This window comes from Artibeus jamaicensis, unplaced genomic scaffold (genome assembly GCF_021234435.1).
Source record: "Artibeus jamaicensis isolate MK-2021 breed Jamaican fruit bat unplaced genomic scaffold, CSHL_Jam_final contig_781, whole genome shotgun sequence".
In the NCBI taxonomy this organism is placed as follows: domain Eukaryota; kingdom Metazoa; phylum Chordata; class Mammalia; order Chiroptera; family Phyllostomidae; genus Artibeus; species Artibeus jamaicensis.
Genome location: NW_026521968.1, coordinates 7,694,387 through 7,716,745, shown reverse-complemented (window position 1 = coordinate 7,716,745; position 22,359 = coordinate 7,694,387). Strand labels below are relative to the sequence as shown.

The following is a 22,359-nucleotide window of genomic DNA, read 5'->3' as shown; positions in this document are numbered from 1 at the left end:
GGCTGCCTGCTCTTACACATTCACTCAAGAGTTGTCTGAGCCACAGAGAGGACTGCGGTTGATTATGGAGTACAGAGGTCCTCTGGCCAAATCATGTTGGCTGCTGCTACTGCTGCTGTTGCTGCCATCTCATAACCACCAGGGACACGTTCTGAGACAGATTTCCCCCACCCAGGTGCAGGAGCGGGACAGGGCACTCAGCCCCTGTGTTTAAATGAGCTACATTTTGTTTCTACCCTTTTCCTTTCTTTCCTCCTCTGGCTCTACAGCACTGCCTCTCTCTCTGTCTGTCTCTGAGATGTCCTTATTCCAGCTTGTTTATTTTCTTTCTCTGATAGGGGACCCAGGAGCCTCCTGCTGTGCACCTCAGCAATGGCCCAGGACAAGAGCCTGTCTCCATCATGACCTTTAACCTGACCAAGATCACAAAGTATAGAGTTGATCTAGTCCCTTGATCTAGTCCCCTGACTTTATTATCTCCATGAGCTCTTCTCTCTTCCTTAGCTCCCTATCCTTCTCTCTCCCTTACTTCCCCACCTCCACAAGCCACACATTTACCCTCAAAGGGCACACCCTATACACAGCCCTTTCTTCTGTGCCCTTCCAGAAGCTCTTCCTTCTTTGAGTTTCGAACCTGGGATCCAGAAGGAGTGATTTTTTATGGTGACACCAACCCAAAGGATGATTGGTTTGTGCTGGCACTTCGGGATGGCAGGCCTGAGATCCAACTGTACAATCAGTGGGCCCAGGTTACTGTGGGCTCTGGACCACGGCTGGACGATGGGAGGTGGCACCAGGTAAGCCAGACCTGGTCCTGAGGGGAAGGGTATCTTGAGCTGGTCTGAGGAAGAAGAACAAAAAAAAGTTATTGGGTATCCCATTGCCATTGTCATCTCATTTAATCTGCACAAAACCCCATTTTTTCAGAGGGGAATTCTAAAGCTCAGTATATAAGTGACAAGTCCTAAGTGAGCCAAGGATGCTAGCTGACTCCTCAGGTGCATGTTCTTTCCACTATACTTGGCTGAATCTGAAGAAATTATTGCAGGCAGGCCCCAGAGACCTCTGACTCTGCTTCTCCCCTCATTTCTGCAGGTAGAAGTGACGGTCGTTGAGGACTCAGTGCTGCTGGGGGTGGATGGGGAGCAGGTGCTGCGTCTGAGACAGGTCTCTGGGCCTCTGACCAAAAAATCCCAGCCCATAATGAGGATTGCTCTAGGGGGACTGCTGTTCCCTGCCTCCAACCTCCGGTTGCCGGTAACTGCATTACAGGGGTGGGAACATAAGCTAAGCTGGTAAAACACTGATGCCTTGGTGGCCATGAGGGTCTAAATCCACACTTGCAAGAAGAGGGGTCGGGATAAGAGCTGCAAGGGGGAGGCCAAATGCTTGTGTCTTGAAGGGGAATAAACTGAAGGTGAGGAGGCTGGGACTGGGCTCAGATGTCCCAATTCCAACATCCCTGCATCTTCCCTTCCCCCCATGGGCTCCAGCTGGTACCTGACCTGGATGCCTGCCTGCGTAGGGATAACTGGCTAGACCAACAGGCTCAGATTTCAGCGTCTGCCCCTACTAGCCTCAGAAGCTGTGCTATAGAATCTCAACCTGGGATATTTTTCCCTCCAGGGACTCGTGCAGAATTCAATCTCCAAGGTAAAGGCTATTTTCCCCCTCCATGGCCAGCTCTCTGTTTGCCTTCCTCCAACTCCTTCCACCACTAGTCCCCTTTCACCATGAATCACCAGTTTTGAGGCTTCAGGAGGATCATTTCTCCCCCACACCCAGATGTTCCCCAGCCTCATGTAGATCCCTGGACCTTCTCTCTGGACCTGGGACTTCAGCTGGCAGCAGGCTCTGGCCACCTCCTTGCCCTTGGGACCCCAGCAAACCCTTCTTGGCTCAGCCTTTACCTCCAAGATCAAGTAAGAGGGAGAAACATCTATTTGTTGTTCCACTTGTTTTCATTGGTTGATTATTGTATACGCCCTAGCCAGGGATCAAACCCTTGGTATATCCGGACAATGTTCCAAGCAACTGAGCTACCCAGCCAGGGCCACAAACAGCTTTTATTTAGATTGTTTGTTTACTTGGCATGTGTGTGGCTTTATGGGAGGTCAAGCCGGGAGAATTGAGGCGGGATTCAGGAGGTGGGAATGGTCAGTAGGAGGTGTAGCTAAGAGGCAGAATTAAGGCAGCTGGAGGTGGGGCCTCGGGGAGTAGATATGGTTCATTCTTTCCTCCCCCACTTATGTCCCTGTCCCATACACTCTGCAGAAGGTGGTACTGTTTTATGGGTCAAGGCAAGGGCTGGATCTGCCCCTGGTCTTGGGACTCCCTCTTCAGCTGAAGCTGGATGAGTCCAGGGTGCAATTGAGCCACGGGCCAAAGAAGATCCTTGTTCAGCCTCCCATGGGCCTTGATGACTCCCTCCTCAACCTCTGGGCCCATCCCCAGGGGCAGCTCTTCCTGGGGACTTTGCCAGGTAAGTGAGAGTGATGTTCAAGTTGGTCACCACACTATTGGAAATATCTAAAGGCAGGGGAGAAGATAAGAAAGGGGTACATTTATAGGGAAGGAAACCTTTGGGAGCTCAGAAGAAAAGGCCACAAGAAGAGAGAGGATAGGGGGCAGTGGGAGGAATTGTTTTAAAAAACTGAGTTTGGAGAAAGGAGGAAAAGTGGGGAAGAGCTTCTGGAGCCAAACCACCCTAATGCCCTAATGCCCCTTCCATGCCACCTCTCTCTAGGAGAGACCTCTTCTGCCTCCTTTTGCTTGGACGGCCTGTGGGCACAAGACCAGAGGTTAGACTTGGATCGGGCCCAAAGCAGAAGCAAGGACATCTGGACTCACAGCTGTCCCCAGTGCCTAGGCAATTGCACTAATACTACCCATTAAATCCCCATCTAAGAACTCCCTTTGAATGTCACTTATCTATTTATTCAACAAATATTTATTGTACATTTGCAAGGTATCAACCAGTCATGGGGCTGAGCACTGGGTTGTGTTGATGCACAAAAACAACTGTGGTTTCTGCCCTCTTGATGCTCACAGTCGTCCCTTGGAGAAGGCATGTGTTCATCAAAAACTGACAAATAAGTGGATAATCGGAAACACTGGATAATTGGAAACACTGATAATGCCATAAAGGAGCAGTCAGGGAGCTGAGAAAGTTTGTAGACCAGGAGCCTTAACCTAGACTGGGGACCAAAGAAGCATCTTGAGGAAGCAGTGAGGATCTCTTGAGGATCTCAGGCTGAGATCCCAGCAACAGCACCCATAAACATGCATGCCAGATATAGATCACTTTCTGGGAGCCAGGAGACCACCTCTTTCTCCAGCAGATATCTACTCTCTTCCCTTTGGGACTTTAGCTTCCTCTCTCTGAAGATGGTCCTGAGGGGTCATGGGGAAAGAGAGGAGAAACTGAATTCTGTTGTCCTCTAGACTGGCTTCTGCTGTTCAAGGAAGGAGCAGCAGGGGGCATGAGAGAGTTATAGAGAGATGGGGGCAGGGGTTTTGGCCAAAGGGGTGGAGGTAGCAAGGAAAAAGAAAAAGGGAAGAGAGCAAAGGAAGCGAGCTGCCCCTATCTCTCCTAGTCTCGGTCCATTTGCTGCATTCTACTCTATTAAGCAAGAACTGGCTTGTGCTGGTCCTCGCTGGGAAGAACAGATAGATTCCAGAACATCTCTGCCCTCAGAGAATATGGTGACTCAACCCTCAGCTTCCAGACCTTTGGGGAAATCCTGGTCCTCCAGCCTCTCCCAGGGGCACCCTCCTGCCTCAGCCCCCTGCTCCCTGGAAAACCCTCATGCCCACCCACGCCTCCAGCCTCTAGCCTCCAGCTCCCATTCTTCAATCCTCTTGAGAATCCTTATGTCCCTCTAGGGAGCCCTGGGACTGCAGCTCTGAGTCCCCATCTCTGAGTCCTCTTTCGTTTCAAGAACTGTTAACCCTAAAAGGGGCTTCTGTCTACTGTGAGTGGCACGCATAGGGCAGTTGATTGCTCTATGTGAGAATCGACATCAAGAGATTTCAGAAGCATAACCTTTTGGTATCTGGGAAGCTGGTAATCATTAGTCCTGGTCCCCAAAGGAAAGACAGAGGGAGAGAGAAAGGGAAGAGAGAAATAAAGGAAGAAAGGAAAGCAAGAACAAACTGTTAACCCATGGACATCCAGTATCCCAACCTCCTAGCTTCTTATAAAAATCTTCCTACCAGTAATGCAGGCACCAGGGTGTGTTACTCACTGGACCTGCTGTCCCCTTCCACAGGGGTCAGCCAAGACGTGTGTGAGATCAGGGTAAGGAGGCTCCAGGGGAGTGTTTAGGGTAGAAGATGAAAATCTAGGGTCCTAGGCCCCTGCTTGGACTCACCTAATCTCAAGTTTACAGGATCTTACAGCTGACTCCACCCAGTTACAGAGTTTCAGTGTTTTTAATTTTTATTTATTATCATTATTATTTTTAAAATATTAGAAAGGGGAAAGGAGGGAGAAAGAGAGGGAGAGAAACATCAATGTGTGATTGCCTCTTGCCCATCAAGGAGGTTGTTCTGAATGGCAACTTCCTGACCTTGTGTCCTGAGGAATCTCCCAGGGGCTGGCTTTTCACTCCTCCCTCCAATGACCTGTTCAGGACACCATGCCCCCAACCTCTTTCTCCAGCTTGCCCTAGATTCCAAGATTCCTGATTACCATTCAGAGCTGTCTACACTCTTTCATTAAGACTGACTTTGCTTTGACACAGACTCTGCCAGGCCCCCACCAAGGGCAACAATGCCTGCCCTGTGTCCCCTGCCTCTTCCCCATCCCTAAAAACCTCTCTGGACCTTGTCAGCATATCCTGCAGATTCCAGGCTTGGTTTACCCACTCGCTTCACCCTCCCCTCTGCCTCTCTCTTCCCTTCTTTCCCTCCTTTCTTTCTCTCCCTCTTTCCCTTCTGCCTCTGTTTGTCTTCCCTTCAATTAACATTTATTGACCGCTGACAGTGTGCCAAGCACTGTATTGGGTCATCCACAGGGACTGTAAAAATGAATAAGTCTTGTGAGACAGACAGATAGACAAACATGTAATAGAGATCTCTACTGAGTGCCAAGGTACTTGGTTTCAAGTTCTATCAGGAATCATCAAAGAGGTGAGTTTTTGAAAATGTGAACTTGAACAAATGATTAAACCTCTTTAAATTTCAGTTTCCCCATCTATAAAATGGGGAAGTTACCCTACTCATAGGCTTCCTGTGAGGATTTGATGCTATCATATAGGTCAAATGCTTAGCACAGTGCTGGGCATAACTGGGCATAAAGAAGGGGCTCAACATGTGAGAGATGTTGCTCTTGTTGATACCCTTAATCTTGTGCATATTTCTTGAAACACAAGTCTGAACCTGCAGACTCATAGAAGAGGAGGAAGGGTGTGTGACGTGGCTGAACCAGGGACAGGCTAAGATGGAAGGAGGGCAGACTGCAGACATTCCTTGGGCCTCGTGGTTAGAGGCCTTGTACATCCTGCTAAGGAGTTGGAGCTTGATCTATTCAGTGAAGGAACATCTGTTTTTCTTTTCTTTTTCTAAATAAATTGTGGTGAAATACACATAACAAAATTTACCATCTTATCCCTGACTGGTGTAGCTCGGTGGATTGAGCATGGGCCTGTGAACCGAAGGGTTGCCAGTTCAATTCCCAGTCAGGGCACATGCCTGGGTTGGGGGCCAGGTCCCTAGTTGGGGACATGTGAGAGGCAACCACACATGGACATTTCTCTCCCTTTCTTTCTCCTTCCCTTCCCCTCTGTCTAAATAAATAAAATCTTAAAAAACAAAACTTACCGTCTTAACCATTTTTAACTGTACAGTTCAGTGGTATTATGCATATTGACAGTGTTGTGCAATCATTACCAACATCCCCCTCCAGAACTTTATTTTCCAAATTATAAGGAAAAATTTGTTTAGAAACTTACAGAGGTAGTAGAAGTGAGCCAGCTGGCTTTGTAGGCTGAGGAAACAAGTTACAGAGGCAGAATAAAGGCCCTTGCCCTTAGGAGAGAGAAAGGCAAGTGTAATGTGCTGGGAAGAAGAGGGGCGAAGGGAAGGCTCACGTCCAAGAGGAACAGTTTGTCCATCTCCAGAATTCTTTATTTTGAAAAATTGAAACTCAGTACCCATTAAATAATACTCGCCATTTTCTGCCCCACCTAGTGTGGCTCAGTGGATTGAGCATTGTCATTGAGAACTGAAAGGTTGCCGGTTTGATTCCCTAGTCAGGGCACATGCCTGGGTTGTGGGCCAGGTCCCCAGTTGCAGGCATGAGAGAGGCAACCAATCAATGTTTCTTATTCTCTCTCTCCCTTCTCCTCTCTCTGAAAACAAATAAATAAATAACATTTATTTTTAAAAGTACACCCCATTTTCCCTCTCTCCCTGTGTTTCATAACTCTTCCTCCCTCGTTCTTGTCTCTTCCAAGCCCCATGTTGTTGGGAACCCAGAGAGAGCTGAGCCCCTGGGATTGTATGGATTTGTGGGGGAGCATGGTCAAGGAGCACAGACTTCACGACTGGCTCTAATGTAGGAGAGAGGCTACGGGGCTCTTATTCCCTTTCCAGAGGTGCTGGAGGGAGGGCAGTGTTTGAGGAAGAGTTTGGAGGTTTGTAATGACTCTCTGTGCTGCCACCCCTTTCTTAGCTGTTTCTCCTGTGAACAGCAGTGGGGCATTTAGAAGAGTGTTCCCTCCTCCCCTCTGCCCCCTCTCCTGTATGGTGATCCTCACCTACAGGAGAAGAAAGCATAGACTGGAGTAAAGCTATCTCGCTCTTACCCTAGAGCCCACTAAATAAACAGAAGACATTTATTCATTCTTTTCCAAGTGGGCCTGGGTACGTGTCAGAGACAGCCGGCAGCCTGGAGGCCATCCCAGGCCTGTGCTGGCCAAACTGCGCACCTTGAGGGTAGGGTCCAGACCTTGTCTCTTCAGATTAAGACTGTTCTATTTTTATGCTCCTTGCCTGGTGAAGGAAAGGACAAGTAGTTTTCCTGAGGTTTCTTGCAGAAAAAGCCATTCCACATTTAAGTCCATTCAGCAGCCAGACATTATCTTCAGTAGCCCAGTGGGATGCTTGGGTATGCAGGATATATGCAAAGTCTAAGATACAGGCCTGCTCTCAAGTAGCTTACAGTCTGGTTCAAAAGATAAAATACAGCCTTGGTTGGTGTGGCTCAGTTGGTTGGAGCGTTGTCCTGTAGACTACAAGATCACAGGTTTGATTCCTGGTTGCAGGTTTGATCTCCAGTCAGGGTGCTTCTCTCTCACATCTCTCTCTCTCTCCCTCCCTCCCTCCCCCCACCTTCTTCACTCTCTAAAAGCAAAGGAAAAAAATGTCATTGGGTGAAGATTAAAAAAAAAACAAACCCTGGCTGGTGTAGCTCAGTGGATTGAGCATGGGCCTGCGAACCAGAGGATTGCGGTTCGATTCCCAGTCAGGGCACATGCCTGGGTTGCAGGCCAGTTCCCAGCAGGAGACACACAAGAGGCAACCATACATTGATATTTCTCTCCCTCTCTCCTTCCCTTCCCCTCTAAAAATAAATAAATAAATAATCTTTTAAAAATTAATAAAAAATAAAAAAAGATAAAATACACACAAGAGTTTTCAACCCAGTTGATCAAAGCAAAAACCTAAGCATTAGCCTTGATTCCTCTCTTCTGTCATCTCCATTGGTCATGTCATCCTATTTCCGAAGTATACCCTGAACCCAGCCTCCTGTTTCCATCTGCGAACCCGCTACCCTGGCCCAAGCCATCCATATCTTCCACTTGGACTGCTGCAAAGCCTTCCTAACTGGTATCATTTCACTCCTCTGCTTAAAACAATAGAATTGCTTCTGTGATGGTTGGATTAAAATCCAAACTACTCCTTTTGGTCTACAAGGACCTGTATGATTTGGTCCCTGCCTACCTCTTGGATCTCTTGCTTTATCAAATCTTGCCTTCCATCATTGAAGTCCAGCCTTTGCACTTGCATTTCCCTTCTCCTGGAAAGCTCTTCCTGCATCTCCTCGTGGCTCCTTTGAGTCACTCAGGTATCACATTATAAGTCACCTTTTCAGTAAGGCCATCCCTGACCATCCAGGCACTGTTTTGTTTTTTCCGCATAATATTAACATTATTTTATTTGTTTCCTTGCTTTTATTGTGTATTGGTATGGGAGCCCCAAGAGTACAGAAACTAAACAGTGCCTGGTTCTAAGGAAAGGCTCACTGGATACCCATTAAATGAATGAATAGAAGCTGGAGTGAACTCCGGAAGGATGAGCAGCCTTCCAGGATGAGGAAATAAAGTGGACAAAGGTGTGAAGGCAGTAGTAGGTGCAGCCTCTGCTGGAAATGGATGGTTCAACTCCAGCAGAGGACTAGTTGGGGCCTAGTGGGAAAAGGGCTGAGGACACAGGCTGGATCTAGACTGTGGAGTGCTCTGAAGGTTAAACTGAAGAGTCAGGACTCTGTCCTGCAAGGGTAACAGGAAGCTATTGAGCTGAGGAGTGGCCTAATTAAAACTGTGACTTAAAAAAAATTTTTTTTATTTAGTGATTTGAGAGAGAGATAGAGAGAAAAACATCAATTTATTGTTGCACTTACTTATGCATTCATGGGTTGATTTTTTATGTACCCTAACTGGGGTTGGAACCTACAACCTTGGCACATCTTGACAATGCTCTAACCAACTAAGCTACCTGGCCAAGGCCTAAAACGGAATCTTGAGAAAATTAATCCAGAATCTGCTGCAGAAGGGACTGAAGTAGGGCCAGCCACATAACTTTTAGGACCTACTGCGAAATGAAAATGCAAAATCCCTTGTTTAAAAAGCAAGAAAAAGGTACGGTTCAAGGTACTGAACTATAAGATGTTCCTTTTTTTTTTTTTTGAGAATTGTTTGGACCCTTTTAATTTTTATTTATTTATCCTTAGAAGGGAAGGGAAAGAGAGAGGGAGAGAAATATCAATGTATGGTTGCCTCTCATGTGTCCCCTGCTAGGAACTGGCCTGCAACCCAGGCATGTGCCCTGACTGGGAATCGAACCACAATCTTTTGGTTCGAACCGTGCTCAATCCACTGAGCTATGCCAGCGAGGGCTTAAGATGTTCCTTTTTTTCCACAATTCTTTTCTCTACTTCTCATGGTATTCTTTTTAAAAGATTTTAATTTATAAATAAAGATTTTATTTATTTTTAGAAATAGGGGAAGGCAATGAGAAAGAGAGGGAGAGAAACATTGATCTGTTGCCCCTCACATGCCCCCAACCCGGGACTTGGCCGAAAACCTGGACATGTGCCCTGACAGGGGATCAAACCAGTAACCTTTCAGTTTGTGAGATGACGCCCAACCCACTGAGCCACATCAGGCAGGGCTCTCACAGCGTTTTTAATTTGCGATTTAATGTTCAGTTAACCTTCTATCTTCAGTTTGTTGATGAATATGGAAGGGTGAAAGGAAAAGAAATTATGTGTTGCCCTAGCTTTTCCGTCTGTGTCATCGTTGCCAGCAGAAGTGGTTAGCTAAATCAAGGAAGTAACGTGACTGAGAAAGAATTTGATAGGATGTCTTGATCATCCATGTCTCCTAGAAAACCACTGCCTTCTTTCTGTTTTCAAAACAAGTTCAAAGCAAATGGAAAGTTTGGCCCCTCAGCTTTCAGCCCCTCTACTTATTCAGGTGTAGACATAACACACGTTCCCTTGTACTCACTTTGAGTCTCCCTAAACTCCCATGCAAGGTGGTTCTACCAGAGTTCTGTGTTCATGGAGCTTCATGAATGGCAATAGTGCTCATATTGCCTCTGCCCACATGTATGCTCCATTGTCCCATTGGACTTCATTTACAAAGCACAAGTTCAAAGATAAAATTATGAAGAATTTCAAGATGGTGGTGCTAGCAGAGCACTAAACAAAGCACAAGGCCATTCTGAGCATGGGCCTTGTTTGAGCAGATCCCAAATCTATGAAATGAACCCTGGATGGGAGGGAGGGAGTTTGAGGGAGACAATGACAGTCAAAAAGGGAACTGTGTCCTGACTGGCATAGTGCAGGGGGTTGGACATCATCCTACAGAGTGAAAGGTCCCCAGTCCCATTCCTGGTCAGAGCATGTGCCCAGGTGGCAGGCCAGGTCCCCAGCTGGGGGCGTGTGAGAGGCAATCAATAAATGTTTCTCTCACACATCAATGTTTCTCTCCTTTCTCCCTCCCTTCTCCTCTCTCTGAAAATAAATAAAATATTTTTTTTCTCTTGTAAAAAGGGGGAGTTTTTGAGGACTACATCCAAGGATTTAGGATGAGAGTTGAAAGAAGAAAAACTTCTCCATGGAAAAGTGACAAGATTTGAAGAGAGATGAAAAGAGAATTATTCTTAACATGAGGTCTTTAGAGGCTCTTGTATCCCCCAATTAGACTGTGGGCCTCTTGAGCCCTGTGAGAACTTCGGCCTTACCTGTCCAGGGCTGTGTTTCTCAATAGGTGCTCAGTACATGTTTATTGACACGTGGTCAAGTGAGGACAGAATTCAGATAAGGGGGTGGGAGGGGACAGAACAATGGATCAGGCAGAGAAGCAGACCAGGCTCCAGGGCTGATGTCTCAGGGCAATGCTGGGGCCTGGGAAGGCTTCACTGACGCATGTGGTGGGAAGACCACAGGTTCTTAGGCTTGGAGAGAAACAGGTGAAGGGAGAAGGGCCTGAGGGACTAGAGAGGAAGGTGTTGGGGGAAACTGGTAGCAGCTCCCACAGGGGTATTTCCCTCCTGTGGTGGCCTCTATCTATCTCTTTGTGGCCCGTTCTAGCTTCCATTCTGCTGGTCTCTTCCGTTTTCTTGGTTTCTGGCTCTTTCTCTATTCTGTTCACATTCTGCCCTGTCTCCTGAATCTTAGCCTCTTTCTAACTCCCGGCCTGGGTAGCCCATCTCAGCAGCTATCTGCTTCCCTCTCAGTCTGTGTCTCTTCGGGGTAATCTTTCCTATCCTGCCCAGACACGCCCTCTATCTGCTACCCACATTGATCCAGTCCAGAACCTGGGCTGGGGGTAGGGGAGAGACCTCCTAGTCCAGAAGAGTCGGTTGGGGGCGGACCCAAGCCATCTCTATATTTGCATATGTATGAGGCTGCCCGGCCAGCAGCGGGGAGGCGGGACTTCTGGGGGTGGGGAAGGGGGCGGGCACCCCCATTGCGCTGACTATAAAGACTGCGCTCCGCGACTGCTGGCCCCGCACTGCTGAGGAGCGGAGCCTCGGGTTTGGGGCATTCTATTCCTGGCTGACCCCAACTGCGCGTTCCCCAACCCACTCCCGTGTCTGAGGCTACCGCTGGTGTGGCAGTCTCCGCTTGGCGGAAGAGTCTTCAGCGGTCACTCAACCCCTCTCCACAGCCTCTTTGAATGCCGGATTTCGGGGCGGCCCCCTCCCCCACCTCTCTTTTCGCTTCTTTGCACCCCGATTTGTTCTGCGTTTCTCTCGGGTTTCGCTGCCGTCTATTTTTGCATCCTTTTTCATTTTGCTTTTAGGAGGTGAGGTGAAGCTGCACTTGTACCCCTTCCCCTTTTTATCCTCTCGTGCTCTGACGACCCCCCTTTTCATCGCAGTTGGGGGCCCAGGATCGGTGCATCCCACGCTGCGCTTCCAGCAACCTGCAGCGCGTGGCCGTGCACCCCGGAATTTGCAGCAGTTGCATATCTGAAGGGGCTTTCCCTCGCATCGGCTGCCTTTGCTTTCCGAGCATTCAGGTGCGTGGGAGGGGGGCTACAGCGTACCGCACCCCAGCTTCTCCGTAGTCCCCCGCCCCGCGGGACTCGTTCCCTGCCGCCAAGATGGTCATCCAGAAAGAGAAGAAGAGCTGCGGGCAGGTGGTTGAGGAGTGGAAGGAGTTCGTGTGGAACCCGAGGACACACCAGTTCATGGGCCGCACCGGGACCAGCTGGGGTACGCGGGGCGGCCGCGCAAGGGGCGTGGTAGGGGGGGTTCTCTGGGTGACATCCTGGTGGCTCGAGGTCCCGCCTGTGTATCCCCAGCTCCCTTCCCCGGTTCCAGGCGTCCAAACCCCCAGTGATGCTCTGGGCTGGGAGGGGACAGAATCACCGGTCTAATCTCCCTGGCTGGCGCTGCGGAGGCAGAGAAAGTAGGTCACTGCCGCCTTCCCGCCCCCTGCGGAGCCCCTTGGAGGGGGGGGGGTCCCGGGCTTTGCGCCTGTGTCCGCTCCGCGGCGCTCGTGCTCGGTCTCCTAGGCTGGTCCAATCCACATAATCATCCTCCTTCCCTCCCAATGGCTCCCAACTAGCTTGCCAAGCCCATCTATTTTTAGTTCATGCCCACCCCCTGAACCCTGGGAACATGCATGAGAGGGCGGGTCTTGGAGAGGTGGGGGTGTGTGTTGGAGAAGGCAGTTCTTCATACCGGAAGTTGTCTGCATCCCACTGTCAGCGTTTGGAGCCATCTGTGGCTGCTCTGTGGGTGGGGGCCTGTCGGGGAGAAATCGCACTGTGAGGTTTTTGGAGTCTGGATGTTCCTCTCAGATGTCGCAGGATTGGTTACTAGTGGTGAGAGGTGTACATCATCTGACCCACTATGTCTTTGGGGTTGGAGTGGCAAGACTCAGGATGTGTGGGGGGAGTTGTGTCTAGTTGGGGGTTTGGTGCTAGGTATGCATGCAGGTGACAGGTGGAATTCCATCAAAAGGGAATGACAAAATTGGAAGTCTGACTAAAGGGGACACTGTGTGACAATTTACTTAAGGGACACACAATTTAATTCAGTCAATTCATCCACACTGATTGAAGGATGTCTCCATCAGCCCGCCCACCTGGGGCCCTTAAGGTGGGTCCAATGCAGTCGTTGCCCGCAGGGAACCTGAGGTCCAAGTCCCTGGGATGGGAGGGTGTGTGAGTACTTGGGAAAATCATAAGGGAAGTGTCTTCTGAGGTGGAAGGACTGGGGGTCCCCACTGGGTACTCACACTAGGTTGAGGAGTGACAAAGTGCTATCTCACATCCAGCAAAGACCTGCTCTCTGCTGGGAAGGCTGTGGGAGGTTCTGCCTTTACTTTCTGCCTCTGCCCTGGGTGTTGTGTGTGAGCCAGGGGTGGGGTGACTGTTGAAGGTTCTGGGCAGCTGTGTCTGAGAGATTTTGCAGCTAGGTAGGAGCTGTGTTCAAGGTTTGTCTTCTGTGGGGCACCAGGAGAGAGATTTTGCTATTCAAGTGTGAGGGTCTACACTCTGAGGGACAGGATGAGAGTTTTGGTTGTGAACTGTAGCCAGTGCCAGCTTAAAAAGTCATTGTGGGGGCAGGGAGAGGGGTCTAAGGGTACTACATGGTAATGGAATAAAAATATAATGAAGATTGAATTTTTTTAAAAAGTCATTCTGCTGGACAACTTTAAGCATGAGTACTTACCAACCAATGCAGCAGTAACACATGTGCTTTTTCAGGGCCGTGAATAGTTGAAAACTGGGAATGTAGTTTGAGGTAAAATAACTGTGGCCTATCCTTGGGGTTGTCCCAGCAACCAGAGTTTAGGTCTCTTGTGGCCTTCACAAGGTCAGGCTTCACTGTGCCCTAGGACCAGGAGGGGGCTGGGAGTCATGGCTGGAAGCCAGACATAACTGCCTGTTTCCATCTTGTCTCATTTTGCTCCCCTCTGGGAAGGCCCTAAGATGTCCCTGAGGCTCTGTGACCCTCCCCAGTGCAGAACCTCTGAGTGTGTGGGATAGGTGAGTATTGTGGCAGGAGAACCTGCTGACTCTGTTTCCCCCTCCCTAGCCTTTATCCTCCTCTTCTACCTCATCTTCTATGGTTTCCTCACGGCCATGTTCACTCTCACCATGTGGGTGATGCTGCAGACTGTCTCTGACCATACCCCGAAGTACCAGGACCGACTGGCCACACCAGGTGAGTGAGGCTCTCCTGCCAGCCACTCTAACTGGTCCTGTGTCCCAAGCCTCCAGAAGGAACTCAGACTGAGAACTCAAAGTTCTCAGAGGTGTGGTTGTGATGCTCCAATCACCATGTGCTGGGAAGTTCTTGAAGTCTGACTTTTCCCCCATTTCCCACAGCCAAGAGCTGTGTGATCTGGGAAGATCTTTCTCCCATGAAGAAAATCTCAGGTCTTCACCCCATCCCTCACCCTAGTGTTCCCTGTGTCTGTCTGTCTTCTGTCCTCTGTGTGTGGTCTCACGTCTTATATACGCCTTGACTCCTGCCCTTGTCTGCCTATAGGCTTGATGATTCGTCCCAAGACTGAGAACCTTGATGTCGTTGTCAACGTCAGTGACACTGAAAGCTGGGACCAGCATGTTCAGAAGCTCAACAAGTTCTTGGAGCGTGAGTGTGGGACTGGAGATGTGGTTGTGCAGGACCTTGGGCAGGGGATTGGAGACCCTAGAAGTAGAACATCAGGCCATGCTCTCTCCCTACCTCCTTAGCTTACAACGACTCCATCCAAGCCCAAAAGAATGATGTCTGCCGCCCTGGGCGCTATTATGAACAGCCAGATAATGGAGTCCTCAACTACCCGAAACGTGCCTGCCAGTTCAACCGGACCCAGCTGGGTGACTGCTCTGGCATTGGGGACCCCACCCACTATGGTTATAGCACTGGGCAGCCCTGTGTCTTCATCAAGATGAACCGGGTAACCATGACCTTGGTTCCCAGGGAGAATGGAGGGGGGAGCTGGGCCCACTATCTACTGGCAGTTGCTTCCTTTCACAGGGGCTAATGGGCACTAGAGAGATTTTTGGATGTTTGAGTGGCTGAGAGAATAAGAAAGATGAGGCCACTGGAGGCTGAGATCTATGGCTAGAGGGCTAGATACTTGTGTCTTAGACAAGTCCTTTCTCCAACCCTCACCACTCTCCTCACTCCAGGTCATCAACTTCTATGCAGGAGCAAACCAGAGCATGAATGTTACCTGTGTGGGGAAGGTGAGTTTTTGGGCCTTGTCCACCTGCCCACAGTTTGTATGCCACAGTTTCCATGTAATTCACTCATCTCTCCCAATCTTCTCTGCTCCCAGAGGCCCCGCCACCATAGGGACAAGGGGGTAAGAATGGGCTCCAATGTGGCTCAGACTGCCAGGGGCTCCTGCCTCTCCTGCTCCTCTCTAGGATGCAGAAGCCTGCTCTTGTATGGATAGACGGCCCCCTCCCTGACTTTATCCACGCCCTGGCCTCTGGCTTCTCTTCTTAACTTTCTACCTTCTTCTCTACTTGCTGATAACCATGTCTTCTGCTCTCCCGTCCATATCTTGTCTGTCCCTCGGTTCTTTTTAGGTATCTGGTAGCTGCTGATCTGTTAGCACCATCTGCCACCACTAAGTTGTCCTTAGAACCCTACTCTCTCCACCTCTGTCGTACCTAGAAACATCCTGCCAGCTCTTTCCTCACCCCTTCTCCTTGCTTCCTACTGAGCTCTTACTCATTTAGCTGTTCTCTCTTGGCTCTGCTCCAGAAACCGGTTCCTGAGGATGGGGTAAGAACCTGAGGTGGGAATGGAGTAAGAGGCTTCAGTATCATTAGCACCCTTCAGGACTTCCCAGTCTGTGGAGACAGAGACAGGGTACCTCTTCCTGCTTGCACACAAACACACACACACAGACTCACAGCTCAAGGGAAAAAGATTTGGACAGAATATCTGGGGCCCCCAAACAAAGGGAAGTCTGGCAAGCTTCTGGGTTCCTTCCATCCCTAAGGAGCTCTCTGTTCTACCCTCCTGTGCCCTGACAGCGAGATGAAGATGCTGAGAATCTGGGCAGCTTTGTCATGTTCCCTGCCAATGGCAACATTGACCTCATGTACTTCCCCTACTATGGCAAAAAGTTCCACGTAAGTCCTATGGGAGGCCCTAGGGTGAGGGTTTCTCTGGGGGGAGTGTGGTCTTTGGGGAGGAGGCTGAGTCACCATGGGCCTGGACCCTCACTCTCCTCCTTTGGCCCAGGTGAATTACACACAGCCCCTGGTGGCCGTAAAGTTCCTGAATGTGACCCCCAATGTGGAAGTGAACGTGGAGTGCCGAATCAACGCAGCCAACATCGCCACAGATGATGAGCGAGACAAGTTCGCTGGCCGAGTGGCCTTCAAACTCCGCATCAACAAAACCTGAGACCCCTTCCTTCCGCCCCCCCCACCTCTTTCCTTGGATGCTTCTGGAATGTCCCTCTTCCTATACTTCTGAACCCAGCCTGATTAATGTACATCGTGATTCCCCACTTTCACATAACTTCCACCATCTCTCCCAACCCTAGTTCAGTCAGAGACAGGGGGATGGGATTCCAAGGAGGTCACAGAGGAGCTGCCTGGTTTAGCTGTGAGTGGGGTGTCCCCACAGCTACCCTCCTATCCCCTGAGAGATACAGAAAATGCCTGCCCACCTGCACACCCACACAGCTACACCCACACACTCTTATTTCACCCCATGGCTTCAAGACAGGAACGTGGCTCCCAGTTCTTCCATTCCTAAGTGTAGCTAGCTGCTGCTACCCTTCTCTGCCTCCCACGCTTTTCCCCTCCCAGCATACACTGTTGGTGTCTTGGTGGCTCCTCTGGTCAATCTGTGTCCACCTCTTCTCCATCTCCACTCTCTTTCCAGGATGGGCACCTTAGGATGAGTTTTTTTTCCCCCTATTTCCTGGCACATTCCTCTTTTCATCCTCAGGTGCCTGTGTGAGCTGGGAGTGAGAGTCTGGAAGAGAAGTCTGTGCTGGTTTTTCTTGAAAATTCTCTTCCTGGTCTCTGTCACCCAAACAGGCACTCCTCAGAGGGGCAATGTCGACCTAGGCTGAATATCCACTTTGTGTTTGCCAATGGCTCCCTTACTCCTGTCCAATTTCCCAGAATATCCTTCAAATTCAAGTTCCCAGGAGCCTTGGGGGAGGGGCAGCCATTTTGGATCTGTCCCTAGTGGCCACCTTGGAAACGTCAGCAAGCTCTGGGACTGACTATTCCACCTCCTTCCCCTGGCCCAGATCTGCCCCCACCATCCTCTCTCCGGCTTCTCTTAGCAATTTATCAATTAATCACTAACTTTTCCCCTTTTCTCTGCATACCAGCCTGAAACTTGCAAATACCCCTTCATTTTAGGTCCTGAATTTTCTGGCTTCAAATCCCTCTGCATTTTTAAATCACATCCTAGTAACCATAGAATTGTAAAAGAGGGACCTCCTGTATTCTTGAGTTAAAGAGGCATTTGAACTTTCTCCTCCGGTGCCCTTCACTCCCTTGCTTCTCTAATCTCACGTTTCTTTTTTGGGCTGCAGCCTCCACACCTGCCCACTAATGGACTCTTCCCTTTTTTCTCTTGTCAGATCTGAGTTTCTTCCCTTTGGGTCCCCATGTTTTCCTGCACTGCCCTTGCCCCAGTGGTCTCTCTGCAGTTATTTAATGCCTGTGTCAGATCTACTGTAAAAAGAGGATTAAGTACAGTAAAATGAGAGCAATTATATATATAAATATATATCATACACAGAGCCCTGTGTGTGGGTGGTTCCTTTCTGAGCTTTTGGTAGAGCCCTGAGGAGATGGAGGGGGGTTTCTGCTGATCCGGAGTTATCCAGGCTGTGGGCTGCTCCCCAGATTTGACCTCTGCTGTGCAGTGTTTCAGCAGCTACCTCATACATCACTCCTTTACCTATAGTATCTTGGGACCACACAATATAAGAGACGGGAAGCCTACGACACTTTGTGTAAGCCTGCATACTTATGAAGTGCCTGCTATGTGCATTCTAGGCACTGTGAAGACACTTTTGAAAGAGGCAGAGTTCCTCTCCCCAAGCAAGCTTCCCAGTTTAACAGGAGAGGTGAGGAGCACATGAGGAACTCATACCAGGTAGACCTACATTTGCCTCGAGGAGGAGAAAAAGCTGGTGAGGACAAAAAATCAGAGTAATCAACTACTTCCTGTTGGGGGCTTCAAATAGGTTTCTTAGAGGATTAAGGAATAAGAGTTTGGGATGAGAACAGCATCGCAAATGTCTAGAAAGGAGAAAAATTGACTAGTGAGAGATCTCAAAACAGTATGAAACTTATGATCTTAATTTCTTGTTAAAAAGAAAAGTACACATATGAGCACAGAAGGATGGATGGATCTATACAATGTTTACTGAAGTGTATGGGATGGGTTTATAGCTAATTTTTTTTTGTTGGGGCTTATTTGCTTTTTTTGCAATGAGTTGGCCTTAGTATTTGTCTTGAAAAATAGTTTTGCCCTGGCCAGGTGGCTCAGTTGGTTAGAGCATCGTCCTGATATACCAAGGTTGCGGGTCCCAAAAATCAACTGATGAATACATAAATAATTGGAACAAATCAATGTTTCTCTTTCTCCCTTCCTCTCTTTCTCAAATCAATCAATAAATAAAAATTTAAAAAGGAAGAGCTTTATTATACATACATACACATATGCAATTTTATCCTGAATGCATAGTTGAAACAACATGGATAACTGGCATTTGGTCATTGTTATTACAAAGTCAAATCATTATGCATTTTTTTTAAAGATTTTATTTATTTATCTTTAGAGGGGAAGGGAAGGAGAGGGGGTCATCCACTGACTACCTGGCCTTTATGCATCTCACTTTCCTCACTCATTAAATTTGTCACTACACGACCCTGACCTGGTGGCTCAGTTGGTTGGAGCGTTGACCTGTACATCAAAAAGTTGTGGGTTTGATTCCTGGTTAGGGCACTACCTAGGTTGCAGGTTCGATTCCTTGTCAGGGTGCATGGAAGAGTCAGCTGATAGAGGTTTCTCTCCCTCCCTTCCCTTCTCACTAAAAATCAATAACCATGTCCTTGGGTGAGGATAAAAAAAATCAATCAATCAATTAAAAAAACATATCCTCATATCCTCAGGTGAGAATTAAAAAATTGTCACTACTTCACTTGATAGGGCTCTAATAGATTTTATTTTTTCTAATTTTTCTCAAATGGCTGCATATTTTTTCTGTTGGTTCATTCTTAATTTGATAAAGCTCCTTGGCAGCTGGAGATATTAACCGTTTTCCATTGTAAAATTCTCCCTGATTGTTTGACTCTTGAGGTTGCTTTTTATTGTTAAAGTGTTAGGCTTTCAGATAATCAAATATTGCTTATTTTTTAGTTTCTAGGTTTCCAGTCATAGAGTATACTTATTATTTTCTAGATTTTCTTTCTGGAGGGGGTAGGACAGGATTTTAATTTCATTTAAATTTTACATTCACTTTATCTGGTTTACTATTATTTTTAAATCCTTACCTGAGGTTATGTTTTATTGATTTTAGAGAAACATTGATTGGTTGCCTCCCATATGCACCCCAACCACGGACTGAACGTGCAACCTAGGTATGTGTCTGGACCACGAACTGAACCACAACCTTTAGGTGTACCGGAGGATGCTCCAAACGACTGGACCACCCAGCCAGGGCTGGGTTATTTCTCTTTTGTGTGTAAATGAGAAGTCCAATTTTATTTTTCCAGTTCTGTCAGCTTCATTTAAAAAAATCCACCCTGGCTGGTGTGGCTGAGTGGATTGAGTGCCTGCCTGCAGTTACACTCCCAGTCTAGGGCATGTGTGGCGGTTGCAGGCAGGGTACCCGGTGGGGGGCGTGTGGGAGGCAACTGCACATTGGTGCTTCTCTCCCTCCTTTCCCCTCTCCCTGAAAATAAATAAAGAATATCTTTTTAAAAGTCCATAATTTATTCCTGTTGAATTGAGATACCAACTTTGCCCATATAGTAAAATTTCCTATACATTGAGACCTACCTCTGGATTCACTACTTGCTGCCACCGGATTGTTTACTACTTCGTATACCAAGCTATACTGATCTAATTCCAGTTGTTTCATGTTTTTTGATATCTGAGAAACACTGATTTGTTGTTCCACTTAGTTTTGCATTCACTGGCTGCTCCTTGTATCTGCCTTGACCAAGGATTGAACCTGTAACCTTGGTGAATTGGGATGATACTCTAACCAACTAAACTACCCAGGCAGGGCTCCCTCACTCGCTTTTTAAAACTATTGGTTATTCTTAGGCACTTTACAGAAATAAAAAACTAGTTGGGATTCTAACTGGAATTGCTATCTTTATTTCAGAATTGACTTTTCGTATATACCGTTTTCCCATCTAAGCGCATGGTATCTTGTTTGGAGCTTGGTTTTTGGCCTTAGATAAATGAAGTCTTACAGATTTCTTCATGTAGGTCCTGTGCCATTTTTTTGCTTGGCAGTCTCATTAAACTTAGTCCTAAATGTTTTATTGCTTTTGTAATTTTAAATAGAATATTTTTTCAGTGATTTTGCTTTAAAACATTTCTCTATCATGTTTTCCTTCCTAAATTGTCTTAATTCCATCTCATCTCTATTATGTCTTGAGTTTTTAGGCACTTGTGATCAAAAAGGTAGTGTTTTCTTTTTTCAAATCAGTATTATCTTTTTGAGTGCCCTAAAACTATTTTCAGTGGGCATCCCTGTTTACTTCTTGATACTAATTGAAATTATAGAATACTTACTTACTGGTATTTCACTACTGTTTTTAAAAGAATGGCTGCTGAAATTTAGTCAAGTTCCTTTCAGCATCTTTTGATGTAATGATATTTTCTTCATTAATTTGTTGATGTAATGAGTTATGGTGATAGATTCTCTATTTAATCAACCTTGTGCTCCTGGAATAACCCCTACTGTTAGTATGTACACATGTATTTTTATGTTTCCTTTTCTTTTACTTTTAAAGTTGAATTTATGAGGTAATATTGGTTAATAAAATTAAATAGGTTTCAGGTGTACAATATTGTGTTCACCACCCCGTCTCCTTCCATCGCCATTGATGCTCCCTTACCCTCTTCCACCTTTCCCCGCCCCTTTCCCTCTGATAATCACCATACTATTGCCTGTCTTCGTTTTTTTTAATACCTTCACCTTTTTCACCTACCCACACTTTACCAGGTTTTAATATTAATAAATCCAATTATTTTGCATGAATTGGAAATTTCACTCTTCCTATGGACCAGGATAATTTAAATACCACTGGACCACTTAGTCCTCGCCCTCCCCACCCCACAGGTCTCTCAATCAAGAGCTTGAGTTTTACTTTTTGAAAAAAGCCCCTGATTTTGGACCTATTCTTTTAATTAAGTTTGCTTTCTGTTTCAATCATTTGTCTTTAATTTTTAGGATGCATGCTAGATTTGTTTTTTTTAAAGATTTTATTCATTTTATTTTTAGACAAAGGGGAAGGAATGGAGAGAGGGAGAAATAATATATGGTCGCCTCTTGTGTGCCCCCTCCTGGAGACCTGGCTGGCAACCCAGGCATGTGCCGAGTGGGAATTGAACCTGTGACCCTTTGGTTCACCCGCCAGCACTCAGTCCACTGAATCATACCATCCAGGGCTAGATTTGTTTTTTTAAATAATGAAAACATGTAGAGTTATACATTTCCCTCACTCAGAGCACTTTTGCTGGTATCTCAGATTTGGGGACCCTGTGTTCCTGCAACTGGGGAAACAAGTTTTCTAACTTATTAAAAAAAAAACCACTTAAAAATTATTTATCTTTTTAGAAGGGAAGGGAAGGAGAGAAATATCAATGTATGATTGCTTCTGGTGCATGCCCTGCTGGGAACTGGCCTGCAACCCAGGCATGTGCCCTGACGGGTAATCGAACCGCGATCTTTTGGTTTGCAGGCCTGTGCTCAATCCACTGAGCTACACCAGCCAGGGCTCTAACTTATTCTAAAGCTCCATAGGGCAGGGCTTGGCCTCTTGAGAGCAGGGGCCATGTCTGCCATGGGGCCTCAGGACTCAAAAATAGTAGTGGGCACAGGTAAGGCACTAGTGAATATCTGACTAGCATAGATAAATGAATAGCGAAGTGAGCAGACCAAAGGTTAGACTTATGAAAAGTCACACGGCTTATAGCAGGGCTGGCTTGAAAATCCAGGCCTCATAGTTCTCAGTCCAGTAATCTATCAGCTCACTAAGGGACCAGCAGAGCCAGAATAGATCTATTTCTGAAATATAGCAGAAAGGAAACAGAGCTAGGGACACATTCTAGGGAAATATGAGTAAAGGATGTTGGAGCTGATCAGGAAGCTTCAAGGTGACCCTCTACAGGAATGAGTGAGTTTGCCCAAGGCCGGGTGGGTGGAGAGAGATGGTGACTCTGGGTCTCCTGGGAAGTGTCTGGCATCAACAATTAGAAAAAAATGGTGGTTTTGAAGCTAGGGTGGCTGGTGGCTTTACAGCCATCTGGGATGCACAGGGCAAGCCAAAGGACTCCCACTGGCACTTTTACGCCTGGTTGGTAGGCTGAGAGAACAATGGCCCAGAAACCCCCGCCAGACCTTATTAGCACTTCTCCCGCTGCCCC

The 22,359-nt window shown here is 47.4% G+C and overlaps 2 protein-coding genes and 1 non-coding gene across 8 annotated transcripts; all 3 read left to right on the top strand.

Annotated features, from left to right (window-relative positions):
* Positions 1–11,710, top strand: SHBG (sex hormone binding globulin). Of its 3 annotated transcripts, none has more exons than XM_037151150.2 (8): positions 1–175; positions 339–430; positions 608–797; positions 1,096–1,257; positions 1,494–1,653; positions 1,786–1,922; positions 2,275–2,482; positions 11,616–11,710. In XM_037151150.2, the coding sequence occupies exons 1-8, from the start codon at positions 65–67 to the stop codon at positions 11,708–11,710; spliced, it is 1,155 nt and encodes a 384-aa protein (XP_037007045.2). In that variant the 5' UTR covers positions 1–64. The 3 variants fall into 3 exon arrangements, with proteins under 3 accessions (XP_037007045.2, XP_037007047.2, XP_037007044.2); XM_037151149.2 differs by lacking the exon at positions 11,616–11,710 and adding an exon at positions 2,747–8,816 and having other exon boundaries at positions 3–175; XM_037151152.2 differs by lacking the exons at positions 1,096–1,257; positions 11,616–11,710 and adding an exon at positions 2,747–8,816 and having other exon boundaries at positions 2–175.
* On the top strand, positions 3,955–4,090 carry LOC119053551 (U11 spliceosomal RNA). Its single transcript, XR_005083321.2, has one exon. It is a non-coding gene; the product is annotated as a U11 spliceosomal RNA (small nuclear RNA).
* Positions 11,711–11,746: 36 nt separating the features above from the next.
* On the top strand, positions 11,747–17,485 carry ATP1B2 (ATPase Na+/K+ transporting subunit beta 2). 4 transcript variants are annotated; one of them, XM_053672689.1, is made up of 10 exons: positions 11,813–11,952; positions 12,061–12,148; positions 13,786–13,914; positions 14,242–14,346; positions 14,448–14,653; positions 14,889–14,945; positions 15,038–15,064; positions 15,382–15,492; positions 15,747–15,845; positions 15,958–17,485. In XM_053672689.1, exons 2-10 carry the CDS (start codon positions 12,079–12,081, stop codon positions 16,120–16,122), a joined length of 969 nt encoding a protein of 322 aa, XP_053528664.1. In that variant the 5' UTR covers positions 11,813–11,952; positions 12,061–12,078; the 3' UTR covers positions 16,123–17,485. The 4 variants fall into 4 exon arrangements, with proteins under 4 accessions (XP_053528662.1, XP_037007050.1, XP_053528664.1 ...); XM_053672688.1 differs by having other exon boundaries at positions 11,886–11,952; positions 12,042–12,148; XM_053672687.1 differs by lacking the exon at positions 12,061–12,148 and having other exon boundaries at positions 11,747–11,952.
* The last annotated feature ends 4,874 nt before the right edge of the window (positions 17,486–22,359 follow it).